General features: G+C 36.4%; 1 protein-coding gene across 3 annotated transcripts in view; it reads right to left on the bottom strand.

The window, feature by feature from the left end:
* PDE7A (phosphodiesterase 7A) overlaps positions 1 to 18,929 on the bottom strand; it is a 78,397-nt gene that overhangs the window by 28,636 nt on the left and 30,832 nt on the right. For 2 of the 3 annotated variants that reach the window (XM_055703738.1, XM_055703736.1), the window contains exons 2-3: positions 8,989 to 9,049; positions 1,297 to 1,380 (exon numbers count right to left, since the gene is read on the bottom strand). In XM_055703738.1, coding sequence (XP_055559713.1) covers positions 1,297 to 1,380; positions 8,989 to 9,049 — 145 coding nt within the window. The remainder of the gene's footprint in view (positions 1 to 1,296; positions 1,381 to 8,988; positions 9,050 to 18,929) is intronic. The other variant, XM_055703737.1, reaches the window with a different exon arrangement.

Raw genomic sequence — 18,929 nt, 5'->3', positions numbered from 1 at the left:
GATGCACAATCAGGATGGAAAGGAACAGCATGATGAATACCACAGAAAATACAGTTAATTTGACAATAGCCGTAACACCGTGTTGATGGCCTTTTAACCGGTAGCTCTTTTTAATACTTCTGTTAATATCTTCCTGTTATCAGCATGAAATGCCACATACATACAAACAAAAAGACACAGTTATGTAATTCATCAATCATATGCTGCTTCTAAAGGATTATTACACTCAACAGAATTATCAGTACTTGAAATCGAATTCTTACCATCTTTATTGAAAAGAATTAATATAGCATACTCTTCAAACTTTGTTTTCTCACCTATGATACAAACTTTTGAATGAAACTAAGAGTTTAATAGTTTTAAATTTAAGTAGCGATCTACTTTTAAAAGCAATAACTTCAGTTAAGATCAGAATTAGACCAGTTTCTGCCACTCATTTTTATTAATAAGGTAATTACAACAACCACACTTGTTACCATGAAATAAGCTTTTCTAAATCTCTCCATTGCATTCAGAATACTTGGAATTGTGCCGATACAATGTTGGTATAGATACTTTATGACACTTAATACACTAATACTATTGGCATAATTTAATTAAGACTTAAATCCCCTGCACTCTTGCTGCATATTGGTTTGATGGTTATTGAAGTTTTTATATTACAACAACTACTGACATTTAGTAACAACAATATAGATGTAGAGAAAAAAAAGTGAAATTGTTCAAAAAATATTCCTGTAACATTTCTCAGAAAAGTTTCCTAAAACATGTAATCAAAAAAATTAGTTTGCCATTTTCTTATAACACTTTATTCTTTATTTAAGATTTGTCTATGTGTAAAAATTTTAAGTTCTAGCTACATTTTGAGTAGATGTAATGTTAATTGATTATTATGAGGTCAAAAATATTGACATATACTGTAATTCTCTTCAAACATCACCCTGCACCAGGCTCTTTTGCTGCTTTATAAAAGCAGTAAAGTATTCTTTCTCAACTCTTTGTGTCTGCCAGCCAAGAACTCAGCGCACACATCAGTAGCTGTACATAAGATAGTCTTCATTACCATAGGGATTCAGGTCCAAATTCAATACTCAAACTATGTTTTTAAAAACAAAAATTTAGCAGTGAAGTTTTTACTCTTCTGTTTTTGGTAATGAAGTACCATGAAAGATTTTCTTAAGTAGTATATAAAATGGTCTTGCTACGTAAGCCGCTAATTTTATTTTTAGAGGTTCAGTAGTTAAAACTATTGGAAGCCTTTGTTTATTTGTTAATTATCTGCTTTTAAATACTTACAGTGAAAAATACGGAAATCAATGTATGGATGAGAACCTCTTCTCTCTGTTTCAAATCCTGCCCGACTTCTTACTCGCACATCTCCTAGAAACAGGGTCAAGAGTGAAATAAAAGTGTGGAAGAGTGGCAGAGATAAAATGCAAATGAACATAGCCTGGAGGGGTAAAGATTCATGTACTTAATGGAGGAGGATTATTCAAACAATAGGCCTACTTCAATGCTTTTTGTTTTAAAGGTGAAATTCAAAACAAAGTTTGAAGACTTGTTAAACATGCAATTGCATGCTTTCTTGTCAAAATCTCTCCTGCCTAAGCATACGTTGCCAGAAGCATGTGATAAGCATTCAGATGAAATTAGGAACAGCTTGCTACACCAGTATGGTAAAAATGCACCTTAATGTGACAGGAAACAAGAACATTAAAAGTTGATTTGTTCTTCAGTAACACACATAAAACGATAACATTTTGTATAATACAAAAAAGATTCAACTTCTAGAAATGGTAGCTTTTAGCAAATAAGCTTGTTACAATATGGGTTTAATATTACATAATAGAATATTTTCCCACTAGCATTTACTTACTTGTGCTCAGCTGTTTGAATATTACACAAGAGCCTATTAAAATACCAAAACTCAGTATTAAAATTTTATCAAACTGGTTTGTACTGCAATTAGCTTCAACCTGAATCTTTTAGCATGCTAGTTGATTTATACTTATGCATTTTACCAACTGAAAGCTGATCAGTATTCCTTCATTAGGTATTTGTATTCATTTAAGTAGCTCTCTGACTAAAAGCTTTCACTTAAAATCCTTTAGCACTTACAAATTTAGGCAAACCTTTGAGGATCAAATGCAATAGTGTTTGCCTCCCCAAATACTAACAAAAAAGTGAAATGTAAGATGCGAAAATGTTCTGGTTTCTAATTATGGAAATCTTTCAAATGTAGTATACTCCTCTCCTCAAACACAATGATTTTCATATGAATCAAAACTAAGTATTTAGCACAAGGAACCAAGACTGATTTTATAACAAAGTAATAATATAGCTATTTAATTTCCAGCAACTTATATATTGAGAGTGTTTTTTCCTTTTCCCTTCCAACCTGCTAATTAGTAATGCTGAAGCAGGCAGCTTGTCAGAAAGTAGCTAAAGATACTGACTAAAACTTCAGTAATACACTTTTAATACACAAAAGGTATCTTTCTAGAGATACTTATCTAAAAACACTCTTATATCTGTAGTGACACACTTCACCTGTATGTTATCTTCTGAGACATGCTTGTAAGACCACAAAAAAACAAGGCGGCCCAGGGCTCCCCAAATAATGAGTCTAGTATTTTCTATCAGTAAAAACATACCAAAATACATGTGGTTATTACTCCTTTTGAGTTTTTCAAACTGAAAATGTTAAGAGAGATGCAAGGGAAAGTAACCCAATTACTACCTGTAAATAACATTTTTCAGACCACTGACAATATATTACTTATAAAGTGTTCAAGCATTCATCTAAGCAGAGTGCAAGAGGCTTGTCTTGTTCCAGGCAATACAGAGGCAGCAAATTGTAGAACTCTTCTGTTAGGCACAAGCAACTGGTGAATTTATTTATAAAATAAATTAATAAAAAGAAAAAAATGGAGGAAATTTTGGAAAGGAGGAGGTGAATGCATTAGTAGCTGTGTATGAAAATACCAGTTTACACCAAGGAAAATGCAGCTTTCATTACCTTTCACTCATCTTTAACTGGGAAATCAGCCATAGCTACTACAGCTGTGTGAATGAGTTCACCAGCTGAATTAAAAGAAAAATAAGAGGTTCAGCTTTTTTGTTTGTTTTGGTTTTTTTTACAGAAGAGGTGATATACTTTTGTGAATTATATTTAGTTTTCAAGGCAGTCTTAACTTTCAAAATTTACCAAACGTAACATGAATTAGAAATAGTTTCAGTAAGCATACAACTAAGTTTTGGTCAACGATTTACTTGCTCAAAGTGTCAAGAACATAAAAAGTTCACAGAAGAATACCTGAAGACTAACGTGGAATTCTGCACATAACAAAACAAGAAGGTTCATAGGATAAATGATATCCAGAAAATTTCTCTGTGCTTTGGGTTTTTTTATTACTAGTGCCTAGTCTAACAGCATAGATAAAAGTAAAAGCATCCTTGTTACCCCTGAAATGCCCGCAATGTTGTGAATGTTAAGTAGGAAAATGAGAAAAACTGTGTACAAGTGAAATACAGAAGTGCAACTAACTACTTTGCTTTTAACAGGAATTATCAACATGTCTTATCTACAGGAATAATTAGCCAAAGGAAGAAGCAATATACTAAAAATACACATGACAAACTATTAAAAAGGCAATTATAATAAGATAAAGGTAAAATGAGGGTATTTACTTGTATACATATGAAACAAGAAATCCCCCACACGGAAAGCAAAATATTTTCATTAAATAGTTAAAGAAATTTCTCCTTGATCTTCTAGAAGCAGAGGATATTTTGTTAAGAATCAAGATCTCTACAATGAATGATTTATTTTTTTTAGAATACGTTTGGATTTATTCTGGAAAAAGATACCACTTCTACAAGACTGGAATTTGTTGCAGTAAACAAAGCAGAAATTCCTATTTGGCCAAAACAAAGGCAGAAGAGCTGTCTACATTATTATTCTACAGAACTACTGCAATTTTCAAGATTTCAGACAATAGATGTGCTTGGGAAAAAAGTGGAATTCAAAGATGCCACGCATCCATCTAAAGTTTCTATGTATATAGAAGCATAAAAAGAAATAGCATCAAACTGGCTGCACATTAGCACATTAGGAAATGATGTGCTATTAGCATAGTGAAACTAATCCCTACTGCGTATGTATAGTTAGTCCCAAAACATCCAGAAATACTGGACCATCATTATACATTCACTGTTCAGTTAATCTGACCTGCAAAGATCAATAGAATCCAAATGCACCCACTTCATTGTGCTAGCACACAACATAATATTCACATAATTTTGCTTGGGAAATCTTCCACGAGGTTTTTGTAACCCTAAGACTCTGAAATGATACAAATTTAATTTTAAAGAGAAGACATGTTTATCATCATAGGCAACTTAAAAAAATGCACAAGACACTTCAAATTTAAGATTACTTCTATCAGACAGAAGGACACTGTTACATAATTCCTTCAAACAGCAACAGAAGTCCAAACTCAGAGCCAATCATCATTATGGCAGCTGAAAGATAACAAAATTTCAACACCTAAAGCAAAATAATTTATTAAGTTTTAATTTATGCAGGCCTTAAAAAAAATACTGAAGTGGTTACAAAATGTTTTGAAACCACCATATCACACCATTTGCTTATAGGTAAATTTCCTTAGGAGAGGCAGAAGTGGTAGCAAGCGGATGTTTTTTATCTTAAGTGTCTCTTCTTTACCCACTTTAGACAGCCTGAAAAGAACTCCTCTGTTTCCTTAGGGGAATACATTCAAGTCCAGCATCTTAATGACAGTGGGCTTCCAGGAACAATTTTTTTTCCTCTTTGAGAGTTTCTGTGAATCCAAAGAATGAAGAGAGATATAACAAACATGAAGGTTTCCTTTCAAAATCTGATTTTATGCACGAGCATGAAAAACATCTGTTGGCTGAGTATTTAACTAATTTTTTTTCCAGAATACTTCTATGTCAGCAGGATTGCTTGTATTTTTAAAAGCCATGCAGGCAGAAACTCAACCGAAGACCGAATGAACAGTGGAAGAAGGAATGCAAGAGGGAGATTTGCAGCTACAACCAAAAACCGAGAAGGAATCAGGGCTGTAACAAAACTTACCTTGAGACATACCGTTTTGTTCCTACCCCTCTCAGATTCCTGCTCACACCCGCAAGGACAGCTCCAGTACTTACGAGGCAGCTGAAATGCCATAGCTGACATCCCTGTGTGTTAGGGTTACACCGCACATACTTTATGCTACCCTAGTACTCCAGTGTGGCACAGTAACAATGCAGCAGCTGCTTGGTGAGCTGCAGCCTTCTGGAGCAAGGGCAGAAATCTCAGAGATCACGGAGGACAGCTGGGAGCAGGAATTATGGCAGCCACCTCAAGGTAAACCACCCAAGTCAAAGCCATGAAGCTGTGAAGAGCAGGATTTCCAGAAAGAATTACTAGCTTCACAAATTAAAGTTCTATTAAATTTGTTTGAGAAATAGATGACAGGTCAGCTGAATATGCTGAAATTAAAGCAAAAGGAATACAACCTAATAACCACTACCTAAAAAGAGTGTGGCACCTGCATTACACTAGCTTGCCTTCACTGTTTCCTATTTGAAGTGATCAAGACCTTTAAAGAAAGGTAAAATGCTCCAGTTTTAGTTAAGAGCTGCATGCTCCCCAACACAAGCAGTCAGTGTCCCGTGTCCCCCCAGCCTCTTTCTACCCCATGCACAGCATCAAAACTTTCAGGCAATATAAAACAACAAGAAAAAGAAACCAGAAAAGCAAACAGAAATCAAGAAAGTATCAAGATTATGCAAAAGCACTTACAAGAAATTCTGAGAATTCCTCATAGCTGCAGAGAGAAGTGGCTGACAGAGGCGATACATCAGCCCTTCCAAGGTCTTAAAAGAAAAATTCTACAATGCTGCATCTGTATCTATATTTTAACATAGTAAATAAGCCACTGCCGAGTGGCTTAGTGTATATTTTGGGAATGGGGTATGACAGATGAGTCATTACAGTCAACACTGTTTGTTTATATCAACACTGATGAAGACAGTTAAGAGTTAGGTGTTTATTCTGTGTGCTCCTAAAATTTGATTTTTTTAATTGAACCTGGAAACACTGCCATAACACAGGAATCTCTATTTATTTTATGCAAACAAGTTTCCATTGGATTCCCATTGGAACAGCCTGAAAAGGTTAAAGGAAACAACTCCACAACCAGCACAGCTAAACAGAGGGAGGTGTCCTAGACACTCTTAGCTTTACATTTTTTGGTCTTCTAAAATAAACACCTTACCAAGTTACATTTTATTAGTAGATATAGTCTGTTTGGAACAATAACCAACGAAGTAAAAGGGAAAACCTCTCATGACTGTGCTTAACTTCCCATTAAGTTACACCTGAGAATTCCTTACAGCTTACTCTGCTGAAGTGTACCAAGAAAAACAAAAAAACAAACCCCTCACAATACTGTATGGGAAATGCAATACTTCACATTTATTTCAAAAAATTCTATTGAATATATTCATTATTGAATCTACTCTGATATGAATGTTTCTACACACTGATGCATCCAACTGTTCAGCTTTCAGGCTGGTCTTTTTTACAGTCCATTTACAAATACAACAGTAATAAGTCTATAAATAGTTGCTACCTTGTACAGTATAGCATACATAATATTCAGGAAAACAAAGTGATCACCAGCAACTGTGAAACTAATATAAATTTAACACACTGATTCAAACATCCAATGAGCAATTCTTTGTTTGCTTGCTGGTACCCTCCTCCCCCCAACCAAAGTTAAAGAGGTCAATCCTTTAAAAGCCTTACTACCTCTGAATAGAAAACATCACTGAACAGCAACAAATGCCAGCAAGAGTTACACTATTCATAACAAGCACCAATCAGGTAGTCAAATAATTAATTCCAATGAGAGAACAAGTGAAAATTTAATTTATCTAACATCACATCCTGAATATATTCCAATTCTGCCTATGAGAATAGTCAAAGAAAGATTTCAAACTAAAATAGGTTTTCCCCCTCAGTTCACGTGTCTATACCAAGAACTACAGGAAGTCATGCTTTGCTTTCCTCCCGATTTACATGAACATTATCACAAATCCTTTGCAGAAATGACGGGCCTAACCATTTCATGTTACAGTTACACTTCTGAAGTAGCAAAAGAAATCAGACTATCCGCCCCAGAAATTAAGAATTATTTTTTTACAAGGTAAGCTTCTATCACTAGCAGATTAATTTTAAAAAGATGAAACACAGGCGTATAACTTAAAAGTACCTCTAAATCAAATGTATCAGTGCACTTTTAAAATAAGTTAATACATATTTCCCCATTGTGGAATTAAAAGCACTCAATTTGTAGGACTTTGAGGTAGAAAAAAAAAGTATCTCTTCAATTACAAGACAAAATAAATGTAGTTTAAAAAGTATTACAAAAATTAAGAAAAGGAAACTACCCCAGGCCTGAATTTACTTTCTTATGACTAGAGCAGAAAAATCACATTTTGAATAATTCTAGTGCTCATCCTGCAAAAAGGATGATTAAAAATGAGAGTTATTTTATGTTTTGGAAGTGAAATAAACCTGTTTACAACAACAAAAACCCTAGCAATTTTTTCTATAAACATTTAGAAGCCAGCAACTTCTGCTCCCCTCCTAACAAATCTCCAAAGTAATTACATTCTCTTATCAAAAATCCTTCAGTAGACAGTCAGTGCTATAGTATTAACAGCTTCACAAACCTAAAAAAAAAATCAAAATAACTGAAAAACAAAAAGGCAAAGATGCTAAATCAAAATTGGATTTATACACATATGCACACGTACGCCTACATGTGTACGTTATGACTGAATTCATATATACACGCATGCGTACAGATGCATATAGTTTACAAATGTAAATTCATAGACAACACAGTTATGCATTTCTGGGGACTAACACGTACAGTATACAACTAAATTGAAGAGACTCAGGGCAAAAAAGACATTTTGGCTGACTTAGTTGGAGCTGGTTAAGTATTTATAATCATTACCTGTTGATGTTCATTGAGCCATGCAAGACATCATGCAAGCATTCATAGTCCATTTCAACATAAAATCATAGCTCAAGATGGCTTAAATTAAGTGTCATAACTTTGCAGTGAAACAGACTTAAGAGTGTATATACACAGTCCCCATGCCATCTGCACCACCAGCAGCCTCCAGACGAGGTGCAGGAAGTACTGAATCCAGCAGCTAGATCTGCACAAGCCTTGTACCTTTCTCCTCTCAACAACTGACCTCAAGTCCTTCCATGCACTATCACTGAGGGTCTCCCCTGGATGCCTGCCCCTCCCAATACCGTGAAATACAAATTTCACTTCTGCTCTACCCTTTTTCTAGTTGCTACTCTGGAAACATTCTTCAGTAAGTTGACTGAACTACTAGCCCTGCCAGGCACCCTTTCCCTTCTCAAGTCATCTTCTAGGGTAAAAGAAGTATTGGTTAAAATCATATCATTCTTTTTAGAATACCTTGAGCATTTCATAGCCTCAGTACTGAGGTTTTTAAAAGCGTGTGATATCTCTCACACAAATGTACTCTAAGCAACGATTTTAAGCAGAAGGATACCATGCAGAGGTGATAAATTCCAACACAGAAATAAAGATCAATCATGAGTCATTTGGAAAACTTAGCTTCTACCAAACACATTAGGTTAATTATAAGAACTTTTTATTTTTAACATAGGAGTAAAACAACCAAAACAATGCTTAACTCAAGAAAAAAAAGAGAAAAAGAGGCAAACAACCAAAAAAACCAAGTCAACACAAAAGAACACAAATTATTCTAAAGAATGTAACCAGAATATTAATCCAGGAGAAAGGGAATAACTTCGAGAATTCAGCATTTAAACATTAAAAAAGTAATTATTTTATATTATTCACAAACATTAGAACTTCACAATATAGAAACTGGTATGCTTACCTAGCATACGAATGTACAATGCAGTCTGATCAGAGCTGTCATAGGAAATTGCTCCACGTCTCTGAAAAAAAAACAAAACAAAACAACAACCAAAATATACCTTGGTGTTTATGCAAGTTACAACTGAGTAATTTTTAATTCTAAATGAAAATAAAGTATCAATTGTCCACTTCCAATTTAACTCAAAATTAATTTTGGACATTTGAGCAAATATATATATATATATATATAGCGCGTTCATTTTAGGAAGGGACAAAAGAAGGACAGGAATTGGTAGTTAGGAGATTATGAAAAACAGGTCTAGAGCATGGAAAAAACAATTGCCCCTAAATTTCTTTCCAGATGCTCCTCAATAATTCATCACAATAAAAGACACAGAACAAGATCAAGCTGACAAAACCACGCTCCTTAGCCTTCTAGATTTACTTGCATCTATGGGGTATTTCCATCTTTCAAAGCCAAAAGTGGTTTTAAAAGAAGTAAAAGAACTCAAATGACACCATTACTGCAGTCCTAGGAATTCAACCTATATTCTGCAAAGGCAGGACTCTGCTGTCTCATGCTACTTGCATTCCACCCAGTACTTTCTGTAGGCAAATCAAGGTACCACTGAAGCAGGATGTAACACAAAGGTATTTTAAAGAAAACAAGCAAGTGGTATTTCACATTTGATGATAGAAGCCTGAAAGAGTCATCACACCATCTATGCATGACAGTGAGATACACCCATACAGGCTGTATTTCTTAGCTACACAAAATACGCATGTTCCACACACACTCAGCTAATGCGATAGTTATAATCCAGGAAGTCTCGCACAAGTGTGGTGAACTGGTCCTTTAACAGCTAAAAACTGGAGGAATGTTGTCAGACACAACGCTGGCATCACAGAGTCTTAAAAGCTTGGCACAACCTAGCACCCAGCCTCACGCCTTGCCTTTACTGTACTTTCAACATCTGCCACTTCCTAGGGCCTTCACTAATGCTATTTTTTAACCCTAGGATCAGAGAATCACCCTCACAATCAGACTTCAACTTGACAGTTCACAACACTTGTTTTTTTAAAGAAACAAGATTTCTTGTGTGCATTAAAAACTCCGAAGACCTTTCCTTATCCACCACGCTTATTTACGATGAGGACAGTGAAGTCCTCAGTGTCACAAAGGGTTATCACATCCCTTTGAGAGCTTCAGATAAAAGCCAACCTGAAGGTGAACATAGTCACCCATTTTTTACCCTCTGTGTAGCAGGAGCAACACTACACCAGGGACACACAACAAAAATGTGCAAGTTCAAAAGATGGGAAACCAAACCATGTTAGGAAATGGGACATAAACACAGATGTTGGCTATTGAAAAGAAGGAATTCTAGAAGAAAAGAGATAAATTACTTGGAAGGGTAAAAAAGTAAAATTGCTTCTACGCATCTATCTACACAACAAATTGAATGTATGCAAAAAGACTAAAGATTAATAACCTCCATCAGCATGATTTGTACAACTGATGTGCGAAGACTCCAAAACCAGAAGTTACACTGAATTGTTTTAATATTTTTCATGTTAAAACAAAAAAGAAAACCTTACACTTGAAGTCTGAGAAGTTTTTCTGAAGGTAAGCTTAATATTTAACTACAGAAATGACCAAAGACCTAGCTTCAAATGGGGTCCGATTACAGTAGCTGTTGTAAAGACTACAAGTTCCGAGCTCCCTGTACAGCACTTCTATGTTATCTTGGCTTTTGTTCTGTATTTCCTTGGAAGATCATAAACCATGTAAATAAACCTTTCCTCAAAATATGTTCGTACAGTATTTCTCTCAGCAATACGCCTGTCCTGATGGGAAAGGCAGCAATACAACTCATCAGCCAGAAAGCGATGTTGATTTCCCAGTAATATTTTCAAATTTCTTCATATAACCTACCTTTGAATTTCAGCAAGTCTCAGCTGAATGTATTTTCAGTAGCTTGGAACATTTCATATCACTGGCTAGGCAAAATCAGTGATGTAATTTAGTGCTAACTTGCAATTTGCACCTGTCTATCACAGATTTCTGGACATGTCCAGTACAGTTCTGTAACCTAATACAGGAGAAAGCCAAGCACACATGCAGCTAGAAGAACCATGCCCAACTGGAGCATTAGTCTCCGAGAAGGAAAACAATATGTAAAAATTTACTGAAAAATAAATCCTTTTGATATGTTGATTCTAAAATATTACTTGGGTCTCTAAAATCTAAAATATTCTTTACTAGATAAAGCAGTATGTTCATGTACGATATGAAACAGAAAGCACATTTTTAAAAACATTAACTGGTTGCTTATACAAGTAAGTGATTTCGTTCTGCAAGGACTCTGGAAGATCTCACAGGTATCTCTGAACAAGTAAATCTTTTAAAACTGCCATTCAAAATTTGGTTTCCTAAAGAAAGAGAGACAATTTGTTGTGTAAACCTTACTAATACTTCACTAGGAGGAAGACAGTTTCAGCTAATTTTGCTAAAAGGGTAGAGGTCTTAAAGATACTTCATTCCTTGAAATTTGTTAAATAAAACAGGTAAGAGGAAGACACTTCTTTGCAAGCTCCACCAAGGGACAGATACAGGCTAGGTGATGAGCGGTCAGACCTCATACCTTTAGACCAGGCAAATAAGTGAGATATAGATAGTTAGGAGCCCTGTAGTGGACAGAGACAGGAGGGAGCTAATGGTACAGAGGTTTTTAGCAACATGTGATAGGTAGGTAAATTAAATAATAATAATATGCTCATCCAGCCACAGATTGCTTTGTGTCAGCTTATGTTGCAAATGGGTAACAGACTGTGTACCACAGGTTGAGGTATATCACCTATTTTTCCACTCCAAATAATACTGTCAGAGTACTTGTTATACAACCCCCTACACTATTCCAGAAAAATGCAAGGAAAAAAGCAACAACAACAACAACAACAAAAAAAGAAGTAATCTCATCTACCCTGCATGTAGCTCTTTAAGATACTCTGCCCAGGTTCCACTTTTTAAATACAGCAAACAAAGACCAGATCTAATGCATGGGCTTCTACTGAAATGTGAACTGTCACGTGCAGCAAATTTGCAAGTAGAAAGGCAAATGGGTCTTGAACTAAAGTTTCTGTAAAGCACTCAACAGTTCAAACAATTTAATCACCAGGATTCTACCCTTGTTGACCACCAAGAACACCTCCTCCCTCATTGCTAATCGGAGGCCCACTCTCTTTAGCCTATGCTAAGACATCAAGACTATACCCACACTAAAAATTTACCTTAATTACACAGTTCAGATGACTGTAGCATACACTGTATCAGCCTACAGAAACATTGGCTAAAATCTTCACAGACAGAGCCTGACTTCCGGCACTTCAAAATATCATGTTATTGTTAATATTTTTAACTCATTTAGCATAAAATTTTATTTCTAGATCTCTGCCACCTCTTTGGTTCACCTGAAGCTTTGTATCTGTTAATAACCACGAAGCACTGAACAGATAAAATAGAGCATTTAATAACCAGAAGCCAAAGAACTCCTTGACCCTCTGTACAAGTCTCAAACAAACAAGCATCGTTCCAACAGAACTACTAGTGCTCAAACCAAAGACAATCCTGATGTCTTTAGGCAGGTTACCTTTTTAAGCACAAGGACAGCTTGGTCCAGTGGGAATGTCTGCTGGACTCCAAGTAATTCAACAAATTCCACAAATTATCAAGTGATGTTCTCAACTGCTCCACTCCTTTACAGACATGATCACAGCCATTTGAACTGGGTGGGCTGTTTTGCTTCAGCAGTGAAGACAGATGTTAAAAAGGTAACTGAGAAGGATTCTGCCCTGCCCCCCCCACTGGATTTCAACTTTGAAAACCTCACCTTAAATTTCAGTTTCATATTAGTATCATTTACTCTTCCAATGGGCAATAAAGAAAAGCTTCCACTTCTCCTCTCGTCACATCTTTGTAGAGTTAATGGAAGAAGTTCAAAGTAAAGTGAAAGATCCATTAATCCTTCAAGAACACCACCACCACAAGAACTCCCTAAAATCAGGTGAAGGGAGTATCTACCAGAAAATAGATTTAAATCAGATCTTTCTGAAAATCTTTTCACAAGAGTACAGGAAGTTAAAAGCCATGCCATGAGAATGACACGCCAAAACAGCACAGACACATCTTCAAAGGGAAACTGCTTCAGTGATGCTGGGGAGTACAGCATACACATGTACACTTGGAAACACAGCACCTGCTGCTGTTTGTGCCAAACAAATGTTTCCATTGATGTATCAGTTTTATCACAAGGACTTCCCAATCCTATTCAGAGCAGAGCACCAGCATTAGCGTTGGGCACTTCATTGTGGGGAGTGCCAGCTAGCCAGCTTTCTGACTGTCAAGAGAAACAACTGCTGGTCTCATTCTGTAACAACAGAAAGAAACCGGTAGAACTGTTGGCCTTCCAAATTCGGTACCTCCCATGAGAAATAACTATCTATGCTTTCTGATGGAGTACACAGCCTTCATTTTGCAAATCAGCTGTTTATTTAAGCAGCTGGGAAATAAAAGCCAGAGGACAGCAACACAGATGGCCAGGTATTTTTACCTACTTGGTGTTCCTGCCCAAGTTACTTGCCCAACAATCAGAGGACTATTTTCAGAAAGAGAAATTGAGAACAAGTTTGGAGAAGTTGTTATATCATGGCAAGTGCAATTTACTGGTTATGCCTGCCTCAAATACACACACTTGGAAACTAAGATTCTAAGACAGTTTAACAACTAGAACGACAAACTAATTAGACTGGATTATTGATTTCAAAAGAGAGACTATCACGTATCATAATTCTTAGAATTATTTCAAGTAATTAAATAAAAATCCATGCTAATATAAGATTTTCAGTTTTCCACAAGGCATCACTAAGTTTTTAACTACTAAAGCACTGGAAAATGTTCTTTTGAAGCACTTAAACTGTCACTGAACTCTGGCAAGCCACTGCAAAATGGTCCTACTACTATTTTCTAAACATTTCACTGGACTTCAAAGTAGTATTTTGAAAGTTTATCAAACCATTGATAAGAAAATGTAATTTCAGGAAGGCAATACTAATTAGCAATAACACACACACCCCCTTCAAATACCCGCACTTAGTATTTTCTTCCATATTAGCTGTTTCACATGATCATCTCCCAAGACAGCAATCATTTATAAACTTGGACGCTGTTTGAATGACAGTTATCGATGTTAGCAATACATACATCTAACAAGCATCTGTAAGGTATTTTCTCTTATACATCTCAGATGTATATCAAGTGGCAACATAAGATTTACTTAAAAACTTCAAGATTTAACAAAAATATACAAAAGCTTGAAAATTGATCAGAAAAGAAAGTATAGTAAAAAAACCATAAATGATTGACTTCAGCAAAGAGAAATACACAGGGGTATTGCCTTTAGAAACTAAATCAGATGGCAGAGAACACAAAACCAATAGAAAAATAGGATAATTGGATGTACACACAAAAAGTAATTCTTCAAAAGTAACAACCATTACCACATTTAAAAAGACAACCATAAATAGCAAGAGGTTTTTATGCTTAACCATGTTCCAGCTACCTGGAATTCCTATTTCTCCCACCTTAACAGAATCTTTGACCAAGCTGAATTACAGACTTAAGCAGGCTTTTCATGTCAAATTTCAGAAAATCAGCAATTCAACAGTTATCTGTAAAATGTGGATGATGTACTAAGCCGGCACACTGGCCATACAACTTTGGTATTTAGGATCTCCCTTGAATCACAAACAAACATCCATTCCAGGGTATCCTGGTCTTTTTCTTGACATGACAAAAGTTATCACAAGTGCTAGCAACTACACTGACCATTTTTGTTTTTATTAATTTAGAACTGTGTTACTGACAATAACCAAACAGTACAGGCATGAATACCTGATGAAGCTTGTTTTCACAAGTTCAGATTCATATGTGTTAATACGTAAATTAGTAAGTAATTAATTAATAACATACAAAAATGTTAAAACTGTTTATTAATAAGAAATATCTATCTATAGATAAAGGCATGAACTCTGATTTCCCCCTCTCCCCCAATTCCCCCTCGTTCTCTCCAATGATTCTGGCCCTCCTTTACAATCCTAAACTTATTTATTCCTCCTTTTGATATTAATTCCAGGTTAGGCAGTGAGCCATAGTGAGAAGAGCCTGGTCTCATCTCCAGCCACCAATCCCACCCATATTTACTACTACAATAAACATTATGGGGATATTACATTCTTTAGAATGAGAGCACAGGAACTCCTAATTTTGTCTAACATTAGCATACATTTCCAAAACACAGGCATCTATAATGGAAAGGTTACACAGCAAGTGAAGTAGCCAGTATTTCACCTAAGCAAACAAAACTGGTATTTCCACTCCCTTAACCCTGAAATCAACAATACAAAAAGGATATACTGTCCAGGAAGCAAAATACGCTAATTTGTATTATTTTCACTATGTTTAAAATTGTTTTTCCTTATTTTCACAAAGCCTTTAAAGCACTACAAAATTGAAGACCTGTTAGTAAAGGAGGCAAGTAAGCCCCTGCCATTCAGAAGCCATTTCAGATTACTTTTCCCGTCTCCTAACTGGCACTGCTACAAACACAGTCTTCCCACTTCAAGGCAGACAAAAGTCGAAAGCTATGAAATCATGTATGAACACTTAACAAACACAATCTTAAACGATGAATGATGTGTTTCCAAAACAGATTAGATTTTAAAAAGAAAAATAAGTACTCATGAAGTTCTTAATAACTTGTTTTCTCCCAGGCTACTTATAAACCCAGTTAGTCAAAACAGAATAAGATGGCCTACCTTAGCAGTAATCCATTTGATAAGGATCAGAGCTAAACACCAGATCAATGCAATTCCCATTGGATCACCCCGAAGACCTGAAGCATAATCTCCTCCCCGATCCCCGCCAGTGCTGAAAGCTGTGTGAGGAGGGTTTAACAGCCTGAGAAGTAGCGCGCAGTGGTAAGGCACAAGGCAGGCAGGCAGGGGCTGCCCGCACTGCCAACAGCTGCGCCAAGGCTGCAGTCACCTGACAGCCCCAGCAATTTGCTCCGCGTGAGCAACACTGCCCTGTACGCCTTGCTGCCAACTACATACTCAACGAGAAAGTTTTACAACTAGAGGACACAGCAAGCAGTAAAATCTTACCAAACCCTACAGACACACTAAAGAAAATGAAAAACCACGATTACGTGCTTTTATAACACATACTGTAATACAGCAAAGCATGCCGCTCTACAGGATCAAACTCCAGCACCCAAACCACCTGAGCTAATTCAAGATACTGCCTTGCCTTTAAATGCTATGAAGAGGTGGTTTCCAGCGGATTTCACCACAGCTGATATTCACAAATTCCTTTTATCTCTGCCACCTGGAGAACTGCTATGAACTAACTTCAAAATCGTGTATCAAGGTTGCTTTTATAGCAACATACTATAAATAATGCTAATGTAAGAAAAATAACACACTGAATACATGCAATTGCTGAAATCAATCATGGCTCTCTGATCTCTTCTTTTGTCCAGTAAATACTAAGCCATCCTTCATGCTACCTTTCTAGCCACACACACTCATGCCTGAACTGGCATGTTGCTTCGGTTTATTGCTCCAGGGTTGAACTTGCCTACAATCCCCCTCGAACCGCCTCCGGCACTTTTCAGAGTTGGAAAGCAGACTAACTTCCTCTAAGAGCACTGATTATGCAGCCAATCTTATATACTTGGTGCAGCTTTGAGATTCATTTTAAATTTTGTCATTTTAAGCTGACAAAGATGTTTCATTTCAGAAATACAAAGGAATCTCAAATAGTTTGTAAAGCAAGTAGCTACAGAGGGGGGGAAAGGAACAGAGTGTGGGATATGGATGAGTTTTCAAAGCATGAAATTTAATAATTGAAAACTATATGAAGATTCTGCTCTTCCTGTAATTATTATAAGATCATATTGCAAATTCCAGTATGTGCTCAAAATACAAAAGTTCGCACAGATTACCGAAGGAGTAACTTTAGCACTGAGAAATTAATTTCCTCCTATCTACAACAAAAGGGGACGCATACCACAGTGGATGTTTACTGAATAAAGACGACTAACTGGGACAGGGCTTTTTTTTATAATAGGGCCCTTTTTATATTGATTCCCAATATCTGTGTTGGCTTTTAAGCTATAATCATGGTCTCTGCACCAGCTGCAGGTTGCTACATCACCATTCCATTCCAAACACTTACCTCCTGCTCTCTCCCCTCCCCAGGCCCCTGAAAACCAATCAGATCAAAAACAGAGGCAGGAACATTCAGAATAGACCTTTTGGTACCTCACTTAATGAATACAGCGCTTATCTAAAGGTCTGTCAAGTTCCACCCGAAATACAAACTGTCACACAGTCAGACCTAAAAACATTACCGTCTCCAAACACTTGACAAGGTTAAGACATCCTGACAATTAGTCATCACCAGTCTGATACTACTTTAAAAACAAACCAACCCACAATAAATGGCATTAGGCTATATGTGCATTAACAGTTTGGCACAACTGGAGCAGATGAACACACAGCTGCTGCTTCTAAGGTCTTTACACCTATTCTCTATAAAGCCCAGGAGGGTTTTTTTGGAGGCTGTACTTACTCAAACTTCCTGAAACAGACCCTACCACAGGAGGTTCAAAGCTGCCAAAAATGACTGATAACTAGTCAAACCTCTACAACCCTATCAAGGATTAGAGTACATTTGGTGAGTGCAAGGGGTAGAGTGGCTTAGTTTCTTTTGAAAGGAGTCTAGTTAGCACATACCGAAACCACTCTGGAAAACAAACAAATGGGCATGATAAACTGGGACAACGAGGTGATTTGCTTCAAGACTGAAGTCTCCTCCACATAAAACTAACACAAATAGCCTTATGCTCTTTGAAAGGTCAAGCGTTTCTCTGTCACCATTATTTTCAATCCTTGATCAGTCTTCTCTGTTTTCCTGTCTCAAAACACATAAAGTGTGTGGATGGTCTTAGCTCAAGTGCATGGAGCAAGTCTTTCTTCCACCCACCGATATCAGAAACACATTATCTTAGAAAACACAGGAATACAAAGTAATCACCCTTTCCTCTTTTGTCTTCCAATACTAAGTGGTTTCATTAATTAGCCACCCCTCTTCCTCAAAGTTTTCCTTAGAACTATTGTCTCATACATAATTTAATACCAGAACACAGGAATAAAAATATTTGCCCATCTGTTAAGCACTACTACAGCATTATTTGTTTTAACTATGGCTTGGAAATGGAAGGACTGTTTCAGATACAGGATTCTGAATTTGGAGACAGAGGAAGACCAAAAAGCACACTAGTTTGTATGATAGTGTAAGAAATCAACAAAGAAACTAAGCTGCTTCTTTTGCAGAAAGTACTGCTTTGAATAACCCCATTAACAATTTTAAGGTAAAGGTGAAGTGTTGTTTTATAAGCATATGAAAGAAATCATTCAAGGTCATAAACCCTCCAATACAAGACTCCATAAAAATGAGTAGTACTAAATTTGCTGTGTGATAACATACCACCTATTATACTACCTAAGTTCTGGAAGTGCAGTCAGTGGGCCTTGGGCTGTGGTCATTACCACCCATTTCAGCTTCATCTTAACGTGAAGGAACACAGCAAAAAGAACAGCTATCATACACTGCATTTTTTGTCTTTAGAAATTATGGAAGTTCCTCAGGTTGTTTTTCTTCCCTGGTTTTTAGCAGAATCTTTTTCAGTTTTTCTCAAATTCATTTTCTCAATGCTGCAGAGATATTATGTTTGATAAGGCAAGTTTTCCAGTATTTAACACTCATACACGCAAGTCATAGCATACAAGTCATCATCTTAGTTCCTCTGTTACCATCAGCTCAAGTGTACAAGTGCA

This window comes from Falco cherrug, chromosome 3, assembly GCF_023634085.1.
Source record: "Falco cherrug isolate bFalChe1 chromosome 3, bFalChe1.pri, whole genome shotgun sequence".
NCBI lineage: Eukaryota > Metazoa > Chordata > Aves > Falconiformes > Falconidae > Falco > Falco cherrug.
The sequence above is the reverse complement of the archived record's forward strand: the minus strand, read 5'-3'. Positions and strand labels throughout refer to the sequence as shown.